At 40.2% G+C, this 22623-nt stretch overlaps 1 protein-coding gene across 1 annotated transcript in view; it reads left to right on the plus strand.

The window, feature by feature from the left end:
• Nucleotides 1–22623, plus strand: part of LOC309881556 (putative cation-transporting ATPase 13A4) — a 39439-nt gene that overhangs the window by 11770 nt on the left and 5046 nt on the right. Inside the window, exons 4-25 of the mRNA XM_082767668.1 lie at nucleotides 722–792; nucleotides 884–964; nucleotides 1827–1896; nucleotides 2689–2823; nucleotides 3248–3320; nucleotides 3983–4114; nucleotides 5360–5530; nucleotides 5977–6134; nucleotides 9146–9334; nucleotides 9610–9671; nucleotides 10386–10536; nucleotides 11944–12030; nucleotides 12720–12873; nucleotides 13466–13577; nucleotides 15465–15589; nucleotides 16571–16734; nucleotides 17749–17871; nucleotides 18523–18602; nucleotides 18962–19004; nucleotides 19923–20032; nucleotides 21291–21387; nucleotides 22125–22197. Of these exons, the coding sequence (XP_082623794.1) occupies nucleotides 722–792; nucleotides 884–964; nucleotides 1827–1896; nucleotides 2689–2823; nucleotides 3248–3320; nucleotides 3983–4114; nucleotides 5360–5530; nucleotides 5977–6134; nucleotides 9146–9334; nucleotides 9610–9671; nucleotides 10386–10536; nucleotides 11944–12030; nucleotides 12720–12873; nucleotides 13466–13577; nucleotides 15465–15589; nucleotides 16571–16734; nucleotides 17749–17871; nucleotides 18523–18602; nucleotides 18962–19004; nucleotides 19923–20032; nucleotides 21291–21387; nucleotides 22125–22197 (2461 nt within the window). The remainder of the gene's footprint in view (nucleotides 1–721; nucleotides 793–883; nucleotides 965–1826; nucleotides 1897–2688; nucleotides 2824–3247; nucleotides 3321–3982; nucleotides 4115–5359; nucleotides 5531–5976; nucleotides 6135–9145; nucleotides 9335–9609; nucleotides 9672–10385; nucleotides 10537–11943; nucleotides 12031–12719; nucleotides 12874–13465; nucleotides 13578–15464; nucleotides 15590–16570; nucleotides 16735–17748; nucleotides 17872–18522; nucleotides 18603–18961; nucleotides 19005–19922; nucleotides 20033–21290; nucleotides 21388–22124; nucleotides 22198–22623) is intronic.

The following is a 22623-nucleotide window of genomic DNA, read 5'->3' on the forward strand; positions in this document are numbered from 1 at the left end:
ATAGCCCTTAAATAATAGGCCCTTTGAGCAACAGTAGTATCAGTCAAAACATCTAGGTAGAAAAGAACGGATTTCAAGAAGCAAAGAGCAGTTTAATCCTTCACTAGCAATTCAAAAGCTCCTACTTATATGTTAGTTATAAAACCTTTTTGCCTTTTAAGCTGCCTAATACCACCAAGTATTGTGTAGGGCCTGAGAGCTATCCAAGGAGCTACTTCTGCAGCACATTGAGTCCCTCATTTCCCAGTCCAGTTTTTAGCATTGCAAATATTGCAGCTCCTTTGCTCCTAAGTACAGACCTCTTGTTAGGTTAATGACTGTGGTTATAGCTCCATTTTGAATCAGGGTATAAGCTGAATGTAGATTTCATTGGTCTATAATAGTGCTTATTGCACTGGGTAGGCAGAGTCCCCTAGAGCTGCTTTCTTTATTACTTGTGTGTATAGGTGTATAGCACTGCCTTCTTCCAGCTGATGTGAAACACCTTTATCTCTAACAGGCTTCGTTATTATTACACAGGACAGGACAGACTCATTTTGCAAGTCATAAATGACAGCATGCATTCCTCACAGATAACTGCTCTGCAAGTGCTTAGCATTAGCAGTGATTCAGGAGCTATCCTGGAATGGCCTTTCTTGTCTCTTGGCATATCTGTGAGCAGGCCTGGGAATATTTGTGTTTGCTGAGTTTCAACTATTGTTGTCCTTGCTTTATTTTGCAGGTGAAAAGTATCCAAGTGCAAAAAATCTGCTATGTTTGGAATATCTATGCAAAACAGTTCCAGAAAGTTGGGTGAGTTCCATGCACTGGTTACATGAGTCTCTGAGAAAGTCAAGCTTCTTCGGAATAACACCCTAAGGAAAACATTCCATTTATATTTTAGAGCCCTAGAAGACCACCACACTTGTTCAGCTATACATGCCAAATTTGGTTCTGGTCTCACCTGCAATGAACAGAATATCAGGTACATATTTTAAAGCACTCTGAATGCATATGGATTTCAAAAAGATTTAAATTTACTGCTGCTAGTGCACTTTTCTCGAGCTTTATGTATACACATTAATAAGCACATAATTTTAGATGAAATGACCATACGTGCAAAAGATGAATGAAAAGTGCTAGAGAATGTTGTGTGTTCCTTGTCAAAGTTTTTAAAATACTGTTCTCCATCAAGAAATATCTATGTCTTGTAATTAACTCTGAGCAGTTCTTGATCGCAACAGGAGAAAGCCTCCATGAGACAGTGGAGATTAGTTGTGTGTGTGCTTTTTCAGTAGGACTCCATGTAATTATATTGAATGTATAAATTATTTAATTCGGTCATTGAATTTATTCTAACAAGCTACTGTATCATTATAAAATGTACTGATTGGGTACCCCTGAAACTGCTAAATACAGAAATGATATTTTGTTGATTAAATACTGAAAATACAGCTCCTGACATTAGCTCACGTTGAAGCTTTCATTCAAGTCATGCTATGATTAACTTTATGCAGAATTTTTTGTTTTCAGATCATTTCTTTTTAGGTGCAGGATTCTTTATTTTGTGGTGCTTCAAAGGCGTTTTTGCATGTTAGAAACATTTGCCTAATGGCTGTGTTATACCTCTCGTCTTTTTGAGTAGATTTCACGGATGCGGTAATCTTTTTTGACATAAACACTGTAAGGAGTATTAATTTTTTTTATCTTTTTTCTTGGAAAAATATCCTCACAGACTTTACATTAGGATTGATACAAGCTCTTTGGACTATTGAAAGCTGCAGCTTCTTGAGCAAGCTATATCGTCACTGTTTTATCTGTAAGTCATGTATCTTTATCCCATGCAGGAGAGCGATATGTGGGCCAAACAGTATTGATGTTCCAGTGATCCCTATTTGGAAACTACTCATCAAAGAGGTTCAACATTTCTGTTGCTTTTATTCTTAAGGCTACTTGGGGAGACAGAGTATGCATATAGAATAAGATGGATCCTATGTCTGAATTAGCTTCCTAGCAGTCACCCATCAAGCACACTATTTTTTCATATCCTGTTCATAAAATCACAATTAATTCATTTCTTCTCCATTATTCCAAATGCTGCACCCCCTTGCCTGTGTCCTAGGAGCTCATTCTGTTGGCCTTGCAAGGGTCAGTGAATGTTTACAAGCTGTGCTGAAAATCAAACCTTCCAGGCAAAGGCTGTCTCTTAATCAGCAGAGATGAAGTGAACAGCACTTGCTGGCACATGCCTACAGCTGCAGAGAGATCCAATGAGCTCATGACTCTGGGCATAGCATTGCGTAAAGCACCAATATTCCTTTCTAGACTGCAGCTATTTATACGTGTGCCCTAAGCAAGGTGGAGGTGGTGCTCATGGTATGTGAGCTCCATGCTTGCTTCACAACCTGGTCTCCTCTCACCTCTGTTACATTTCTTGTAAAGAGCAGAGCAAAGCAAGGACTAGGTTGAGCCATTCATTTCTCAAATAGCATCCTTATTAGTCCAGATTATTTGGCCCTTTCTTTCAGTGGAGATGGGCCAGAGTGATTAGACGGAAGCCACTGCTAACAAAATCAGAAAGAGGGTGGGGAGACTCAATACTTACCTCAATAGCTTTTATTCTAGCCCACCTCCAGCAGAATGCTTTCTGGGTATACTGGAGTCATTTAAATGTGGCTAACTCTTGAGTAATGCTCCCTCTCCAAACAGGTCTTGAATCCATTTTACGTGTTCCAGCTGTTCAGTGTGTGTCTGTGGTTTGCGGAAGATTACATGGAATATGCCACTGCCATCATAATCATGTCTCTCCTCTCAATTTCTTTGACTGTATACGAACTTAGACAGGTAGGTGAGACATCTCACCTTTCTCCACAAGGAAGTCTTATTTCTAATGTCTGGGAAAGCCCAATATGTTACAACATGCATATGTACTGTGCCCTGAGAGTTACTCAGAGGTTTAGTCTCGTGACATTATGTAGTAGCAGGTGCAGTGGCCTCGCCTCCTAGTCATAATAATCTTTGTGTGGTACTTTACCCACATCCTGCCTTCCCCATTCCAGTGCTTTGCTTTGTAACCTTTTGTTACACCTTTTCCATAATTAGGGTGGGGAGTTTCTTTCTCTGTATGATTGTACAGTTCTTGGCAGGGACAGACCCCAGTTTATGAGGGCTCTCATAACCACAAATAACAGAAGGGAATAATTGCTAGTGGATGAATTGCATCATGTAAGATGTAACACTTTTTTTTATGTTCTCCTTTAATTTATAGCAATCAGTTAAACTGCACAGACTGGTTGAGTCTCATAACAACATCATGGTCACTGTCTGCAGAAATAAGGAAGGTAACTCCTGCACACTTCTTTCTTCAATGTGTTTCATTTCTGTAGCAATGTATATCAAAACCGAGAATATGTAGTATCAAATTCCTTCCAGAGCAGTTTCCTCTATTGTCTCTCAACCTTTTTAACTAGCTTCTGCAGATTGGTTTAGTTTGACCTAGAAGTATGTTGTGGCACATCAATCATATTCATAATTGCGTGAGCACAGCCTTAGCAAAAAATTATCAGGAAAACGATGCCATTTTTCTTAAAGCTGTGCTGACAAAGCCAACCACATAACCACTTAGTGGTTATGAGTCCACCTAATTGCTGTATACAAAGTCTGTTCATTGTCATGGTATTTGGAGAACAATCCAGAAGGAGGGAGTCAAAGTAAAAATGTCAAAATAAGAAATGTAGATCCAAGCTTCTTTAGTTAGGTCAGGACATTGGAATAGCAGCTATGATTTGGGGTATGGGGAGATAAAAATAAGTTCTGCAGTTTGAACTGGTGCCTAGACTTTTCTTAATATGGAATGTTGTATTCTCAGGTCATTCTTGCTGTACATTGTTTATCAGCCATTATAAAGAAGTAATAATATGTTCAACTGGTAGCTCCTTGTACTTTTCTTTGTAACACAGAGAAACATGCAAAGCACAAAGTTTCCTTTACATGTCATCCGCAGGTTTCCAAGAGCTGGAATCGCACCATCTTGTTCCTGGAGACCTTCTGGTTCTGAAAGAGGGCAAAGCCCTTTTGCCTTGTGATGCCATCCTGATCAGTGGGCAGTGCATAGTAAATGAAAGCATGCTGACAGGTACAGCTTGTCCCTCCCAGGCTTACCATTAAAACATCATCATGGCCCTGTGGTTTCAGGCAGTGGCACAGGACATACAGCATTATCATTATCACGTATCATCCTTATTATGAGATAGTCCATAGCTATCCTAGAAGGACATTCTTTGGAATGTTTGCTATGAAAAAGACTATACAATAGTTATTCCCAGCAACAATAGATTCCCATCTTCTCTAACTAGACAAGATGGACTTTGGGAAGAGCTGCTCATCCTTTTCTTCCCTTCTGGGGTACAATATTTAGGAAGCAATACTTAAACTAGAAAGAAAGGAAGGGCAGACAGTGAAGGAGAATGAACAGGACAAGAAAAGAAACAGTAGATATGGAAAAAAAGCTGTTCCCACACAGGCACCCAGTCCATTCAGACTGTAGGGATTTCTCTGAATGTTTCATCCTGACTGCTGAAATGTCTCCAACCAGCTGGAGTATCTGTCTCAATCTGCATACACTTAACTCACATTCATATGATAGCAGTGGAGACTATACCAGGTGGGAGAGTTCACGGGAAAAAAAGATTTTTGGTGCAGGAGTTGTTCATAGTCCTGTTTCTTGTCTTTAAATTTGGTCCCAGTCTGAATCAAACCAAAATCAACAGTTCTGAAATTTCAATATAAATGAGAAATTCCAGAACCCTCTTTTGTTTAGAAAGCCCAAGATACCAGATATTCAATAAAAGTATTACTGCTTCTTCCCCTGAGTGCATCTGCTCTGACATAAATAGGATATTTGTCAGCTGTCAAGCAGAGAGCTAAAGGCTCTCATTTTTCTTAGAAATGGGAAATAGCTAATGTCACGTTAAATTGGCATGAGGGAATAATGTAGTGGCTTGTACCTGGAGGTCAAACTAGGTGAACAACTTGTGGCCATCAACTGGAGTCATGCAACACCAGTTAAGGTCTCTGTTCAAGTTTCTGTATCTACAGCCAGGGCTCCAAGTCCTTGGGCTGTTTTAATTTCTCGGACTTAAAAGAAGTTATTGTACTGATGCAAAGGAGAGATTTTCTCTGGCAGGATCTGTTCTTTGCTTGCTAGGCTGCAAATTCCTATTCACTCTGAAGATGTGTCGATATAAAACTAACATTTCTCTAAACTGGTTCCTCTAGTAAATATGTTTGCTGTCTATCTAGATACTTTACTGACTTCAAAGTCAGCAGGCTAATTTTAAGGTGTACTGCATTTTTCCTTATCTGAGATAATCTTCCCTAGGAGAAAGTATTCCTGTAACAAAGACCCGCTTACCCCAAGCTGATAACTTGAAGCCCTGGAGAATGCACTGTGCAGAGGACTACAAAAAACATGTCCTCTTCTGTGGAACAGAGGTCATACAGACCAAGGGAGATGACAGAGGAGTAGCGAAAGCTGTGGTGCTGCGGACTGGTCAGTCAACACTTCAGTTTGCTTTTCCTTTAATGCTTTTTCTTAACACAACAGAGTCTGACTTGAAGTTCTCTGGTGCACCTTAAGTTAAAGGAGTTAACCCAAATTCACAACAGTCAGGTGGGGAACTGATACCCTAGGCTGGACTAAGCTATTATGCATTGTTTCAGTTTGCTTGGCATAACTTTTACAAAAATCATTAGCATTGTGGTTACAAAGAATAATCTTGCTTTGCTTCTGAGATGTTGAAAAAATCCTCCTGCTTGTGACAATTTTTTTCTATACTCTGCAGAGTAGTTCATATACAGTAAAATGAAGGATCTGGGCCTTCTTTCTCAGTTACATATATTTTGAGTTATTTCAAAATCCTACATTTATTCTTAGTGAACTTTTGGAAATTCACTAATTTTTGGAAATTCGCTAATGATTTTTGTTTTTCTTTGCAGGTTTCAATACAGCCAAAGGAGATCTGGTGAGGTCTATTCTCTACCCTAAACCCATGAACTTCAAGCTGTACAGAGATGCCCTTCGGTTCCTGATGTGCCTCATAGCATTTGCAGCCATTGGAATGATCTACACAGTGTGTGTATTTGCACTTAATGGGGTGAGTTACTAAATGCAGGAGAAGTACTCACAGCCAGCTTAAAGAGACTTGAACTTGAGTGGCTTCATATACATTTATATATAAAAGCGTGATTCTTTCCACTTTAGTATATGAGGCAACTGTCTTTGTGACACCACAAGCTCTTAGATATTAATTCTAAGGTGCCAAAACCTACCATGTCTCAGTTTTCATTTCCTCTGAGTTCTTAGCAAGGTGTGAGCATTGCGTGTCTTATAAATCAGTAACCTTTTGAATAGTGTCTACCTCTTTATTTGTGTATTGTCTACCCTGTGCTCGCTAATACATAAGAGCAAACACATATGATTGGCAGAATGCTTCCTAGATCTCTGAAAATGGGAGATCTCAAGAGCTTAGCACTTTGCAATTATCTTTTAGAGAGTTCTTGTGGCACTTTTTGTACATTCTTAGAAAAATCTTCAGTCAGTCATAGGTTCAGACACAGACTAGCATGCCATTGTGAAAAGGCAACTTTCCTAAAACTTCAGTTCAAATGAAAGACCCATATATCCCTATCCACCGTCTCTGACACTAACTGGTATTAGATGCTTGTGGAAAGAAGTTATAAAGAACCAAGTACAGAACAGTTCTTCCTTGGTATAGTTTTCTGGCTTCTTGAACAGAAAGGTTTAAGAATTCAGTAAGCCATCGATTGTGTCTAGATCGTCTAGCTTTAATAGCTACTGAAAATCCCCCAGAGTCTAGTTTAATAGATTTTTAAATTAATTTATGCCTTGGCCTTGACAACACCTGTGGCAGTGATTCCCACAGTTTCATTATGTACTGTGTAAAGATGTTTTTAAACCTACTTTCTGGTAAATCACTGAAGGCACTGTAGATTGTTGTTTTTAAGAAGCAGTAAATAGCTGCTTTCTATTTGATGTTTCCGTACTGTTCATGACTTACAGATCCTTGTCCACCCCTTCAGCCTCTTTTCTTCCACATTATAAAGCCCTGAACAGTACAGGTATAAAAATACATCCCCAAAATTTACTGATGTTATAAAGAGCTCCCTATTTCCTTCTGCACTTTTTTTTTCATATCTTCGTTTAGTCATTTGTATAGTGGGCAAACCTTCACTTAGTAATCACTAAGCTTAATATCCTTGAGAGCTTTTGGGAAATAACTTTTGAAATCTAAGTGTCTTGTATCAATTGAATCACTCACCCACATCACAACTTATTTTCACAGAGTTCTCTAGGAGGTTTATGGGGCATGAATTCCCTCTGTGAAGACTGTGTTAGCTCTTCTCTAATATGCTATATTCATTGGGGTCTATTCATTCTATATGGTAATTTTAATCAAGTTTTTCAGTGTAGAACTAAGAGTTGCTGTGTCAGGAAGCAGCAAGGGCCAGCTGTTCCCTAGGGGAAGGCAATCTAGGAGCCAAGGGTGACCAGAGCACAGGCAGTGCTGTCACCAAACAGGGCACAGTCACACAGCATCTGAACATGGTGGGGGGAGCTGGGTGATAGTTAAGTGCCTATCAGCAGCCCCAGACAAGGTGAAATGGTAAATAATCCAGACAGACTATTCAGAAGCAGGAGAAGATAGGGCAAGACAAGACTGCAGCACCCATTTAAAAGTGGCCATCCAGGAGACAGTGCTAGCAGCAGGTACACCCACAATGTAGCTGTGACATGGACTCCCATATAGGTCGCTAAATCTCTGGAGACTGCCTGACACTTTTAAAAATAGTTCACTTATTCTCATGTCATGTGTCAAGGTCAGTCTAAGAAATAGTCGTGCGCTGTAAACAATAGTTGAGCAATTTTGAAAACCTAATTGTTTTAGAGCTTTTAAAAAAACTTCCCAGAAATCATTTCATACATTGATAATTATCTGCCAATGGAAAGCCAAAGCGCTAAGTGGCAAGGTTGATTCTGCAGAAATTGAATTCCCCTTGGGATGTCAAAGAAAGTGTGCTTAAGAACATAGCTTAGTGTCTGCTCTGAAGCTTTTACTTTTTTTTAGACCCTCTTCCCATTTTGTAGTATGTAAAATACATGCTGATGTTATCACAGTAGCTGAAACTCTCTTGTCAGACTGGTGTAAGATTCAGTCACGATACACTACATTCTTTCTCTTCTGTGACTGTGTTTATCTGAAGGTGATAAGTGCTTCATTCTTACATAAAATAGATACAGAATAGTACCAAACTGGAGCTTTCTGTGGTCTGAAGCAGTATCAATGAAGGGAGAATGAGAACATGATAAAAATTCAGCACATCAAAAGCAGCATGGTTTATGGTCAAAACTCCAAGCTCAGAAGCAGTAATAATAAAACTCTAGTGATGGTTTTCAGATCCATCTGAACTGCAAATTGGGTTTAGTCTGCAGTGTCTCTGTCCTGGGACCCCAATTTGAAATGCATTTGATCCTTTAGTAGTTAGTGATACTGACCGCCAAGAATAACAGTGCCAACATTCAGTGCACTGGCAATCAGTTTAAGACCAATTTCTTATGCTTTCAATTTAGAGATTACTTTTTAAAATGTAATTTTTACTTCCATGTCTCTTCCTGCACATAAAAGCAATTTCCTTTGTGCCACCCTTTTTACCACTGTCCCATATCTCACCATCATGCTAGTATGGAGCCCAGAGCTATGTCTGTAGGTGGCTGGATGAATGACCATAAAAATGGCAGTTTCTTGTGTGCTGCCCAATGGTGAGCTGGGCTTGACTGAAGGTGATGCAATAGCATATCTGGCACATTTGAACTCATGTGCTTTACAGGAGACTGTGAATTTTGGCAGGTTTGTTGACATGGGGAGTGAGGGAGGGTCTGGAGGCTGCTCTGTAGCATTAAGCCCTTTGGTTAAATCAAAACAATTCGTTTCAGAGGGAGATGAATATGTAATGTACCATGGGCAGAAAACACCAGAGCATGATTCACCTGTAGTGCAGGGGAGGAGAGATGAGAGCTATACTCAGACAATCCAAGCAGCACTCCTTGCTATCTTCTTGCTGATAATTGTCTTTGATTTTATGTCAGGAGGAGGCTGGAGAAGTAGTGAAGAAAGCTTTGGATGTTATCACTATTGCTGTCCCCCCAGCCCTGCCGGCTGCCTTGACCACAGGGATCATTTATACACAGAGGAGGCTAAAGAAAAAGGGCATCTTCTGCATCAGCCCACAGAGGATTAACATGTGTGGACAGCTGAACCTCATCTGCTTTGACAAAGTAACTTCTATGAGTTGGTTACTCTTGTGTTAGCAATGGGAGCAATGCTAGCTGTGGGAGGGTATGGGTTTTGGTCAAGCATTTTTCATATTGTTGTCTGAACAGACATTGTTGTGCATTGTTGTTTTTCTTGGAATCTAGGAACTGGCTGGTAGCACTTTTGCTCTGCACCGTGCTGGCATTTCTGAACAGTAACTTTTAAAAATATGTCTTGCTTTCTATTCCTCTTGGAGATCTCATGTGTGAATTTTATTTAAATGTACATTTTAACTTAGACCGGCACCTTAACAGAAGATGGCCTGGATCTCTGGGGCTTGCTGCCCTCTGAAAGAAATTGGTAAGGCTCTTTGACAACCAATGGAAGTTAAATTTGGTAGAGTAGTGACCAGATTCTCCTCTTGGATATATGAACAAATCTAAAAGACGGTTAATGTCAAACAACAGTTAGAAGTTCCCCATGTTTAAACTACCAATATTATTTCTGTAGCCTTTGGAAAATTAGTTGGTTGCCTCATCCCATGAAAAGATGCAGCCACTATTGTCAGCATTAGGCAGAGCACGCACGGGCATGGTATTCTGCAGTAGACATGCTAGGTTAGCTTTCAAAGCTGCAGCAGTGCCCCAACCCTTTATGACAAGAAGACCCTGTTACCCATGAGATGGGCACTGCAGGAACTGAGTGGCAATGTTTTTGCCCATTTACATTTCCAGAAGTGTGCATGCACAAAGATGCTCATACTTGTATGAGCCTCACAGCTCAAATCCTTGCACAAACCTTAAGTAAGATGTTTCAGAATAATCTGTTTCTCCATCCATCCCAATTGGCTCTTAAGCATGCAGAATATACCTATTCTGAACATGTGTATCCTAGCCAGGGATGTGCATGAAAAATAGCTTCTGGGGGAGGACTAGTCCCCAGAAACATGCTTATTGTCTGATCACAGGATAGGACTTTAACAGTCTCCTTAAGGATTTTTTTTTTTTTTTTTTCTGTTAGTCGCATGTGTTTGGTGTTCTCTGATGGTATTTTTTATGATGTCTTTTGTGTCAGTTTCCAGGACTTTCACAGTTTTCCTGCAGACCACAGCCTGCCTTGGGGCCCACTGTTCAGAGCAATGGTGGTTTGTCATTCACTAATTGTTTGGGAGGGCAAGATCCAAGGAGACCCACTGGATGTGAAAATGTTTGAGGCAACTAACTGGGTAATGCTGCGCTTTTGTTATGCAAATAGTAGTGGGGAGTTTTGATATTCTTGCAAAGGAGAAATATCTCAAGCTGTTCCATGCAAATAGCCACTTCCCACACATAAGTAAAACAGTAAGTAATAAGTAATCCCAGAAGGGATACCACATGCTTAGGCTTTTAGAGAAATGTTCCTTGTTTCTGCCTAGAGCTTTCACCCCAGGGTACTCTGAGTATTTAAATCATTTGACTGCAAGTGGCGAATATCATGCAAACCCTACTGGGGTATTAGCTCTGATTGTGGCTGCTGCCAGATGACAGGAAGCCCCAGATGTAACTTACATGTAGATGCAGACTGGTTTTATGGAGCATATAACAGATTTCTGCTAGCTTTGAATTGGATACAATACTTTGACCTTTGTTAGAGCTCTGTTGATGAGGAGATGTTTCACATAGGCATGGGATTTCAAACCTAAGGCTGGTAGAAGGCCTCACAGCTGGGAAAGAACTACTACAGTTGTGGAGTAATGAGAGCAGAGTAAAAACAGTAGCTGTCAAAGCACTGTGCTTTCATTCTCTGTCCTATTACCTATAAATGCCATCCATGTCCCTGTTTACTATCTGATCAATTGAAGAAAAAATGGACATTTATGAAAAACTGAAAGGCTGCAAATGTGAGATGGGTAAAAGAAATAGTCAATAATTACCTGGTAGAAGATAATAGCCACAAGCCACTGCTGATGTAAGACAAGATTCAGGGCTGGATTAGGTGACAACACCCATACTTAACACCTGTCTGTTTTGTATTTGCAAAATACGTAAAACCAAGTTTCATGGAATGAACTATCCAGTAGTGACAGGAATTTGAGTTTTTAGTTTGGTTTGACTTTTTTTTTTTTTTTTTCTTCACTGGGGCATCGCTTCACCATCTCAGCCTTAGGCAGAAACGAATAATTGTGTGCCCTTTGACACCATAAAATATTTTTGTTCTCACAGTCATGTTGTGATGATTAAAAAAAAACAGCTGATGTGTTGAAGATTTCAAGAGCAGTGAATGCTGCTTTCTACATTAACATAATTTTTTAATTATTATTTTTCCACTGGGTCTGTTATATCTAGGAAAAATGTTTTTTACATGTTTGAGTGGATTGTAAGGGACAAAGGATTTGTCTGGGAGATAACACAACATATTTTCTGTGCAGGAGTACAACAGTATCTTAGTGAAGTTGGTGAAGCTCTAGATTTGATTGCCAAGGGAGGCATTGAGTTTTCTCTTACAGAAGCTTTTAGTGTGAGGTCAGACAAACCTCTATCAAGAATGAGTAAGATACCTTGTTCAGAGGGAAGGAAAGGCTCTAAATAATTCCTTAAGATTCCTTTCAGCTTTGCTGCTATGATGTAAAAGATTTTTGTCTTTCAATACACAGGTGATAGATGATTCCAGCAGACATCACATTGAAGGTCAAGGATCCACACATGCCACAGTTGTTAGACCTGGACCTAAAGCCAGCAGTGTAAGCTATTTGCAAGATTCACATTCATGATCAAGTTAAACTGTTAGATAAGAGTTACCTTTTAGTAGAGGAATGTTTATTTGTCCTAGTCCAAGACATCTCTTCCACACCTCGTCTTGCGTGGACTACCTGCAGGGAGATCACCATGCTCACTCTGATGAAGAAGAGATGCCAGGAGGAGCTTGCTGCTCACATTAGAAGCAAGGATTTGAGCAGGGCGTTGCTAGATGACAGATTGTCCGGTCCAGGAATTTACCTCTTCTGGTGGCTCCAGACTCAGTCCAGTCTCAGCTGAGTGGTGATCATCTCTAAAGCATTGGGGCTGCAGTGGGTTCCAGCACCTGATGTCAGGTCTTTACCAGTGATGCACAACAAGGGGCTGGCTTTCAGATGTCTGTTTTTTCTTTTGCAAGACCAGTGTAAAACCGAGCACAGTCTTCTTAAAGAAATAGGGTTAGTGAGTTCCTTCTAGTAAATTATATCTAAGTCTGCTAAAACTGTCAGTGAACTTTTCCTATTGCTTGACCTAAACATATCTGTACAAAGTTCACCCATCTTTTCTAACCCCATTCTGACAAATCAGTCCATCATATATGGTTAGTTTTACAGCATGGTTCAGAGAACTCAGCTCCTTTGGACAGAGTTTAAAACCCATGCTGCAATATCTAATCTGCTTGCTTTTCTCCTAGGCCTCTGTGGAAGGAGTTATCATTTTACACCAGTTTCCATTTTCTTCAGCTTTGCAGAGAATGTCTGTCATTGCTCAGGAAATTGGTGGGGAAAAACAGGTCTTCACAAAAGGGGCTCCAGAAATGGTAGCCACATTATGCAGAGCAGAAACAGGTAACTAATGTTTGTAAATGCGTCCTAGAAACATATATGTATAAATGGCTTTGATGGTGTGTTGAAGTGGAAGGTCCAAATGAGATTTCTGGGTCTAAGACCTTATTCCTCAGCCTGAAAAGTTAGAGACTGGCTGCTGTGCTTCAAGTCTAAGGCTAAGTTTTCATATGACCCTTCTCAGGGCTAACAGACAACAGCAACTACCAACTGTTGTACAAGGTGTGCAGTTTCTGCTGGAATAAATATCTGAAAGAGTAGTCTACTAGTCCAGTATACACCAAAAAAATGTTTTGTTTTCTTTCCAAACCTTGGGTAGGCAGCTAGAAGAGCACAGCTCATTCATGACACCCTAGAATAAGGTAGGTCTTTGCAGAATAGGTTAGGATCCTCAGTGCAGAGTGGCAGAGGAGACACAATGATTTTCTTATTGATCAAAGCTCATTTCAGCAACTCTATTTAATGCCCTTGGCCTACTGGTGGTATCTAGTTGTACCTGTTCTCTGGGAAGGAACCTTCCCTTCTCCAAAACCATTCTATTTTTATTAGAGAGCAGTCTAATGCCCTGATGAACTGTCTTTTCCTCTTTTCACAGTCCCATCGAACTTTGAAAGCAAGCTTCTGTTCTACACAGCACAGGGCTTTAGGGTCATCGGACTGGCATGTAAGTCTCTACAGACAGGGAGGCAATCTACTGATCTAACAAGGTAAGCAGTAGGCTGCTTCTTATCAGCAACATTCAGCCATGAGCCTCACGTAATACCGTTACCACAAAGCCTCTGCTAGGAGCAGGGCTGTAGTACAGATAGTTTTGTTAGACTCAGGCCAAAGAGAATCTGATTTAAATCTGGATATATGTCTATCTGAGAATGAGTAGAGGGCACTTCACTACCCCATGCTTACAGCACATGCTTAGAATCTTTACACATTTCTTCAACATAGGAGGTTTAACTCTAGTACACCCTGAAGCCTAGTACACCCTTCTCTCAGTCCATCATTTCTACCAATCTCTTTGCATATTTATCCAGGCTTTCAGCCAAAGCAGTCTCTCTCTCTCTCTTTTTTGTTTTTGTTTTGTTTTGTTTTGTTTTCATGGCTCCTTGGTTAAGCAAAGACAGCAGATGACCCCCATAATGCTACCTATTCTCTAGCCCAGTCAAAGTTAGCAGACTATCTTCTGCTGCTGTCTTGGTCCACTCCTTTAACATTATAGTTTTAACTTTCTATAGCTTCTAGAGAAGTCAGCAAATTCTTCTGCTACTCTCATGGAGCTAATTTTACACAGGCCTCACTCAAAAACACCTCCATATGAGTCTGTAGGCTCTTTACCCAAATCCCTCTAGCTCTTGCTTGTGATACTCCGGAAATACCACTTGTGAAACATTTGTAGTTACTTGGTGCATGTGTTGTCCTTTTTGTTTACTAGCTGCAGGTCCTAATCTAGACAGGGCTCACTTGCTTTTTCACAGTGTTTGTTTTTCACTTTGCAGAAAGAGTCAGTGACACTGAGGCAAAGTGCAAATGATTTGTTTAATTCTTGTGACAGGTGTCATAACAGACTTATCCAACCCAATGAGCAAATGTGTGTGATATGGCCCAGAGTTTGCAGCTCTGTGTGCAGTTATAACATGGGTGATGTATATACTGCTAGGAGAAAAAGGATGATGGGAGGTCAAACACTACTTCTGCTATGAAAGCAGTGACTATTCAGCATCACCTGACTCAGCTGCTCTTACTGCCATGCAAGTGTTTGACCTCACCTCCTACTTACAGCTGTGGCTAAAATAAGTGTTTGAAAGCTTTTACTTCTTTCAAACTCCTCAGAGGAGTCACCCCAGCTTCCTGGGGAACTTCTCTTTTAGACCACAATGATGGGATTGTTTATGAAATTCTGTTCTGAACTGTGTGCGTTCAACTGTAAAAAAAAAAAAAAAAAAAAAAAAAAAAAAGGCATTAGCACAGGTGTGAAAAAGAGAATAGGAGAGAGAGCTGGAGGTCCCACATGCTGTTTACTTGGGTCCTACTGTTAAGAGTAGCTGATAAGTTTACTGAGGCATGTGTCTTCATTGTACAGACCTCAAATGAGGAGGAGCAGTGTGCATGAACTTTTCAAATCAGAACATCAGACCAGTTTGGGAATCCTGCAGGAAAATCAGGGTCTTTTTTGCATACTGGCTGGGGATAGTGCATTAATAGAAAACAGTCCAACTTATCCATTGGGCTTCCTTTTGTTGTGTGGAGCGTGTACACCAAATCATCTATTTTTTGGTTTGATAATTTAGCAAACATGATCTGGAAGCTGGCTATGTACTGAACTGTTTCTTCAGAACAAAGGAAGACTAGAATAGAAGGATGAAAACCAAGTGAAGATCCTCCATATACCACGAGCACCAATTATTGCTGGTAGAATGCAAACCCAGCTGAAATTGAAATAACACCACAAAAGACAGACAGCCTAAGACTGCTAAAAGCAAACAAATTATTTTAATCTTTTTGAATTAGGCAGGATGGTTAACTGTTGTAACTGGCTATCAGCAAATTCAGGCCAAAAGGAAAAAGAGGAATTACATCTCTTTCTCATCTTCATTCTTAAGGGAGGAGGTGGAATCAGATCTGACATTCCTAGGTCTGCTGATAATGGAGAACCGGCTGAAGAAAGCGACAAAGCCTGTACTGGAAGAGCTCAGTGCTGCCCACATCAGGAGTGTTATGGTCACAGGTATCTAAATAGGATGGATTATTTATGTGGCTGCTCACCCAGATAAGGAATTCAACCATATGTGAGTGAACAAGCAGTCTGCTGCTTTATCACCACCACTGGTAGGAAGGCACAGGCATTTGTGTCTTTCAGACAATTACAGTCCAAGAAGCAACTGTGTTGTAATAATCACATGAATTGACCTATGCAGGCTTATGTCCCTGACAACTTCACTGGGCTTTGTCAAATACCTGACTCTATCTGTTCCCCTTTCACCATAAATCAGCCTTTCTGTTCCTCTGACACTTTCTAGTGAGCCCATTTGTTCGCCCTGCTAAGGTTATCGGGTGTTGTACACGAAGACATGTCATGCCAGATCCCTTCTTTATAGGATCTTGAGAAATTCTTTTGTTATAAATGAACCAAGATCAAGCATGGATACCAGGATGAAAAATTGTGATATCTGGTACTTCATGCCTACCAGTCCCTATTTATCCCCCCCCAACTTTTTCAACTTTTTTTTTTTTTTTTCTTTTTTTTTCTTGAAGAGCTGGTTTGGATTTGGATAGGATAAATCCGAGTTTTTCCATGGTCCAAAGACATTTTTTCCAGGAATTACACAGACCTTGTCTTCTTGGGCTTCACTTATTTCAGTACCTGTCTTACACCAAAGACATTTAAAGGCAATTGCTGTGAATCAGTGATACTAGCTCAACTTAAGAGTGAATCCCTTATTTTTTTTCTTGCCTAAAACACAGAAACTAGGAGCACACTCCCCAGCTAGATTTCTTCAAGCTCAGGCCAGATGAAATATGTATTTAATTATTGAGACAGACCTCATCTGCTAAGTTTTGATCTTTATCAAAAACTTCCTTATGCATAGACACTGAAATTGTATTGATACTTGTGATTATATTTGAAAACTGGGAATTCAGGAAAAGGCTAATGTTTCCTTTATAAACAATTCCTCACTGTAGATAATACCGCCCTTGATTTTTCTAGGTGATAACATTCAGACAGCTGTAACTGTTGCCAAAAATGCTGGGATGATTTCTCCAACAAACAGAGTGATTCTTGTGGAAGCAAACAAAATACCTGGATCTTTTTTAGCATCTGTTACCTGGAAACCACTAGAAGAAAACAAAACTGAAGAATACGGAAGCCTGGTGAGTGTAAAGCAGGTGATGTGCAGCAGGAAAGAAAACTGAGTTGGAATGCTTGAAATAATACAGTGGGATTATGCTAGTATAACAGAGACCAGTTATTCACCATCATCTGCATGTCAGAATGTTATGTGCTAGAAAAGTGTTTAAAAACAGTGATATACATACTACCCTAGAGCTTCCTTCCTAGCATATTATCCTGTAAACACTATTTTTGTTAACTGTCTGGGTTAGGTTTGAGAACAGCTGTACACAAGATTTGACTATAGCCCTCATGCTTAGCTGATGCAATTTTCAAGCATGTTTCCCTGCAAGGTAGGTTCGGTAGTAGAGAGGTGGACTCAGTGGAACTGCACTGAAGGAACAAGACCTGTTTGAACATATAGAGAGTGCTTTCCCATACCTGCAGAATTAAAACACAGATTAACAGTTGAGAAATTGCAAATACACAGTGAAACATAGGCTAGCTATACTAAGAAATTGTACTTCATCAAACATCTCCACAAAGGAACTGAGACAAAGACCTGTTACTCTCTCCCTGCAGAGTATGGCTGAAGGTGCTGACCCTCCTCTAAGAAGTATTAGAGTCAAGCAGATGGTAGGGAATCTCTGCAGGGGCTGTTGAGGGGCTCCACCAAAGCCCAGCCTCAGCAGCATCTTCATTGTATTTCACTGCAAGAAGGCATGCCTAGCTATGGTGCCTGTATGTTCCCTGTAGCCCCTCTCACTCACAGTGCAGCCCATCAGATTGCCACTGCTGCAGAAATTATACCAAACATGTGAATGTTGAGGTCACGCTTTCAAAGTATATAAGGAACCCAGTTGAAATTGATAGCATAATATGCCTGAACACAATTATAAATCAAGGCAAATGAATCCAGCTCTCTCAGAGTCTTCACAAGTGCCCTTTTCATGGGATGTCCTTTTCTTTGTCTATAAAAGCACATGGTAGCTTTTGAGGGTTTAGGAAGAGCACTAATTCTGGATTTTTTTTTTTTTTTTTTTTTTTTTTTACAGGAAGATAACAGTCAGACTGAAAGAAGAATTAGGCTGGCAGTGGGATCAGGCCAGTACCATTTTGCCATGAGTGGAAAATCTTACCAAATTATAGCACAACATTTCAGCCACTTACTTCCAAAGGTAAGATCTGGATTATTTAATTGGGGTAGGCTTGCCAATCAGTAGATTCAAATTGTCCTGATATCATTAGCTGAATAGATCTGTATCAGGACATCTTTTGGAAATAACTCTAAGCCTGAAATAACTTGTGGGCTTGTTGAATCTCTGATGTTAATGTGTGGGGAAAGGTTTGAAAATCCCTGTTTTTTTTTCCTGCACAAGAGGATCAGACCGGTCTTGTAATGTAAGGACATGACTTAAAACATTTGTGGCCATATGTCTGGCCCTTGCACAGAACTGCTTCTCTCAGGTGTTGAAGAAAAGGAGAAAATGGTATTACACAGTGTGCAATTTGGCATGATTTGTCAGTTTAATGGAAAGGATAGTATCATGAATTATTTGCTAGTAAATCTCTGCTTGGTAATATGTGTTCATCTGATAAATGACACACCAGGTCTAATGTCTGAGTTGTGATTGTTATTTTTCCAAATCAAGATACTTTTTATCTTTGATCCTCAACCTTTCCTGCTTTGTGGTCTAGCAGCAGTTGTTTGGAAATATGACTTTTTGGTGGTTTCTATTCCAGATTATCACTAAAATCACTGACTTGCATCAAGTGCTTAAAAAATCACTTTTTTTTTTCTTTTTTTTTTTTTTTTTTTCTCCTTACAGCTTCTGCTGAATGGAACAGTTTTTGCTAGAATGTCTCCTGGTCAGAAATCCAGCCTTGTAGAAGAGTTTCAAAAGTTGGAGTAAGTTCTTAATAAGCACTGAGTTAGGAAGTGATGAATTTCCAGACTTTTAAAAAGCTAGCTTTTCTCTAACATAGTGTTTCCTAGAAGTACACAAAACTGAAGCTTCTACAAAAGTACAGCTTGGCAATTAAGTTTCACAAGCTTATTTAAGAAGAGACACTGTTGGTGTCATGCTGGTTTTGCAAACAAATACCTAACACTCTCATAATTCCGAGTTTTCTACATTCATCTTTCATTCTTCTCTTTCTGGACTTGAAGCTGGCATGGCTTGCACAAAAAGAGGAGGCTCTGCTTCCCTTCTGTTTATAGGTCTTATTTTTCCCAGCACTGAACTGTAGGTCTCTTTATTTTTTTAGTTACTTTGTGGGCATGTGTGGAGATGGAGCCAATGACTGTGGGGTAAGTGAAAATTCTTTACAATATATTTATTTTAAAAATGAATGCAGTGCCAGTAGAATACCCCAAACTGAGCACATGCTGGAGATGGGAGCCCTCTGCTTATTTATAGAGCAATTTCCCTGCCACTAGCATTGATTCAGGCCTGATCCCCTCTAACCATGCAAGAATTGATACCGTTGCAAACTGCAGTGTTGAGGACTGATTGATTTCTTTCGCAAAAACCACCAGAAGATTCTCCAAATCCTCCACTGGGTTTTGTGTCAACACCTGCAGTTTTGGGGCTAGGGGATACAGGGGTGAGGAGGACTTTTCCCAGGGAAACATACAGCCCTAAAAGACTGTTGTAAGTGCATATTTTAGAAGTGCAAGACAAGGATTTTTTTTTATTTTTTTTTATTTTTTATTTTTTCCCCAAGAGGAATGATCCATGCTCAGGAGGTATCCATAACTACCTTCTGGGTTTGCTGGCAGGTTCAGTTCACTCCACGACTTCACACATCCTTGTGGCAGTGGGAGCAATGCCACCTTGGCAGTGAAGCACTCACTTGCATTTAAACAAAGTCCCAAGGGTTCTCCCAGGGTAAGCAAGCAGAGAAGCTAGACTTCTACCTAAGATGTGACTGCATGGAAGATCTGACAAAGGAGGCACAGCCAACTCTGTCTTCTGCAGCTGGTGGTGGATGGCTCTGGGGTCTGTGGCAAATGGGCTTTATCATGCTCTCATCCCCTTACTGCTTCTGCACTTGATGCCCCAACTACACCCTATTGGATAAACCTTTTGGGTGGAGCACAACCAGGGAGTGAGAAGGGGTTGCTGTTCACAGAACACATACTGTAATAAGAACTTGTTTCTTGGCTGACACGTCAGTTCCTGTGTCCTTCTGGCTTGTAAGTGCTGAAGAGGACTATGCTTTTCAGGCTTTGAAAGTGGCGCATGCAGGGATATCGCTGTCAGAGCAGGAGGCATCTGTAGCTTCACCTTTCACATCCCAAACCCCCAGCATAGCATGTGTGCCAGAGCTAATCAGGTAAGCATGGATTTTTGTTTCCTGTTACATTAAGAAGACAGTCCCCACTCCTCTCAAGTATTAGTGTTAGTTGTTCCCACTAGGCCAGAGCATATATATATATAGAAAAATAAATGTCTTTGACATGGAAATCACCATTTGCTTAGTTACTGTCTGAAATTCCTTTAAAAGGAATTTCAGGAAAGGAAGCTTCCTCCGGTAGCTTCCCCTCAAAGCTACCGGAGGAGGGCAACTACAGCTGAGCATTTTGTTATTAGCAATATTTTAAATGCAAAATGAACAATACTACATAAGCTGAACCAAATGTCCACAATATCAACCTATTCACTACTGTTAGCCTGTGTTTCTAATATCCTATGCAAGCAAAACATTAGCATCTGTTGTACCACTCCCTTAGTTAAGTTTTGAAAAAGGTAAGTTTTCTGCTTCTTACTGAGGAAAGTAGAAGGAAGCAGGGCTGTGCCAAACTTAAGCATTTGTTGCAGTGAACATCAGGAGTTGGAAGAATTCACTGTCTAGAGAATGAACTTCATTAGGAACAGCGTTAGCATTGGGTCTGCAGGTTATTTCATCATGGAGTCTCTTCCTAGAGCTTCCTCCAACTGCAGCTCGGAGAAGGAATACCTCTAGCTGATGTTGTGAGCTGTGGTGAAGCTAGGAGTAGACACAACAACTAGCCTAGTCCATTGCTTTAACCACTAAACACAGTTTTCTGAGGAATCTACAACATTGGATAGGAGTCTTCCTTATTCTCATGGGTTTTCCTCTAAAATCCCAAAGGTATTTAATATTGCTGTGAAGAAGGCCAGGGTCACAATTTTGCTTAGTTGCCAGATAAATAACTGGGAAGGACTTGGAAAGAGTCTTTTACTGTCATTGGATACTACATGGTCACTGCAGGAAGAGAGGACTTGTCATTTTGAACTCACTGAGCAGGTGCTTGCCTTTGTATGCTTTTCCTCATGTGGAATTGTTATCTGTGCTATTAGTGTCAGCAGGAAAACTTGCTGGGGTAAATTGTATTGTTGGGAACATGGTTTACTGGAATCAAGCTGTTTCACTTGCTGCAAGATTTCTGCAAGTGAAGATTCTACTTTTGTTTATGCCAGATTTTATTTACTTCACCTCCCAATAAAGAAAACAGTAGAGTCTTCTGTCCTTGTGACAAATGCCTTGGTTTTCAACTGCATTTTCAGAAGACTGGCAACAGGAGCAGATCATCACCTAATTGTTGCCCTTTATTCCTATCTGCACACAGGGAGGGTCGTGCTGCCCTGGTCACTTCCTTCTGCATGTTCAAGTACATGGCACTGTACAGCACCATTCAGTACCTTGGTGTCCTCCTGCTGTACTGGGTATGTCTTGGGAATATGGGCCTTGTTCAATAGAACAGGATGAGCTACTGTTCCTTTGTAAGAGAAGCATGGCATAAGAGCCACAATAAAACTAGGATACAGAGGTTTACCTCAGCTGCAAACTTCTCTAACATGATCTTTTGGTCCTTCTGTACACTTATCTGAAAACTGAATTCTTCTCATTAACTCCAGCCTATGGGCTCAGGATCTGCTCTGGGCAAAAAGAAGGCTGAGATATTGAACAGTATTTCGTATAAGGACATATGTCTGTGAAAAGGGAGAATCTGGCATAAGCATATGCTGTTGCAATTTACTCAGCATTTAAAGCATGAATTAGCTTGACAGTAAGCAAAATCCCCTGGAATGCCTTAAACCACTTTTACATGGCTCCTTCCCAACTAGAGAGGAGGCCTTCAGTTCAGAAGTCACCCAGCACTGAGAAAGGATGTGTCTCTTCAAAGAGGCGTCTTTATCGCACTGAGTCAACTGGGAGTGTCATTAGTCCAAACAATGCACAAAATGAGTGCATTCACTGCAGTCCTCGTGATGATGAATCTATTGGCAGGGTGGTGGATTGTGCAGTCCCTTTATCTGCTCATTAGCATACTCTTGGAATTTCAGAACAAACAGCAGAGCATTAGTTCCGTGAAAATAATACGGCTTTCTGGAGATGATATAAACAAGCCGACAGCAAATGTCTGATTTGTAATGTTTTTTCTTTGTGTTCCTCTTTTCAGCAACTAAACACCTTTGGGAATTACCAATTTTTGTTCCAAGATCTGGCTATTACCACTGTAATTGGTGTGACAAGTAAGCCCCTTAGTCATCCTCTGTATTAAGGGAATGGATCTCACATATTTTTAACCTGCTTGGAAATGCATAATCCTATGTACAGAAAGGATGGAAGGAGACTACATAGACTACTGCACTTTTAGATAAGTAAATAAGGCATTTTGTTTGAGAAGAGAAAGCTCTGAAATGGGTAACATGTAGTGGTGCAGTTGCTGAGCATAAGAAAACAAAAATCCCAAGCCAGATTTGACAAGTGACTGAAAGAACAGGAGAGCCGGGGCATATCCTTATAGCATTGGGCCTGACAGTAGCCAAATAAAATAAAATCTAACATTTGTTTTTGAAAAATGCCTCATGATAGACAGATGGCATTAATTAACCCATTCTGTGGCCAATAAGAATTTGTAAGAAAATAATTCTGTATTTTGTACTTGATATAAAATT

The sequence above is a fragment of the Aythya marila genome (genome assembly GCF_965140915.1).
Source record: "Aythya marila genome assembly, chromosome: 9".
NCBI lineage: Eukaryota > Metazoa > Chordata > Aves > Anseriformes > Anatidae > Aythya > Aythya marila.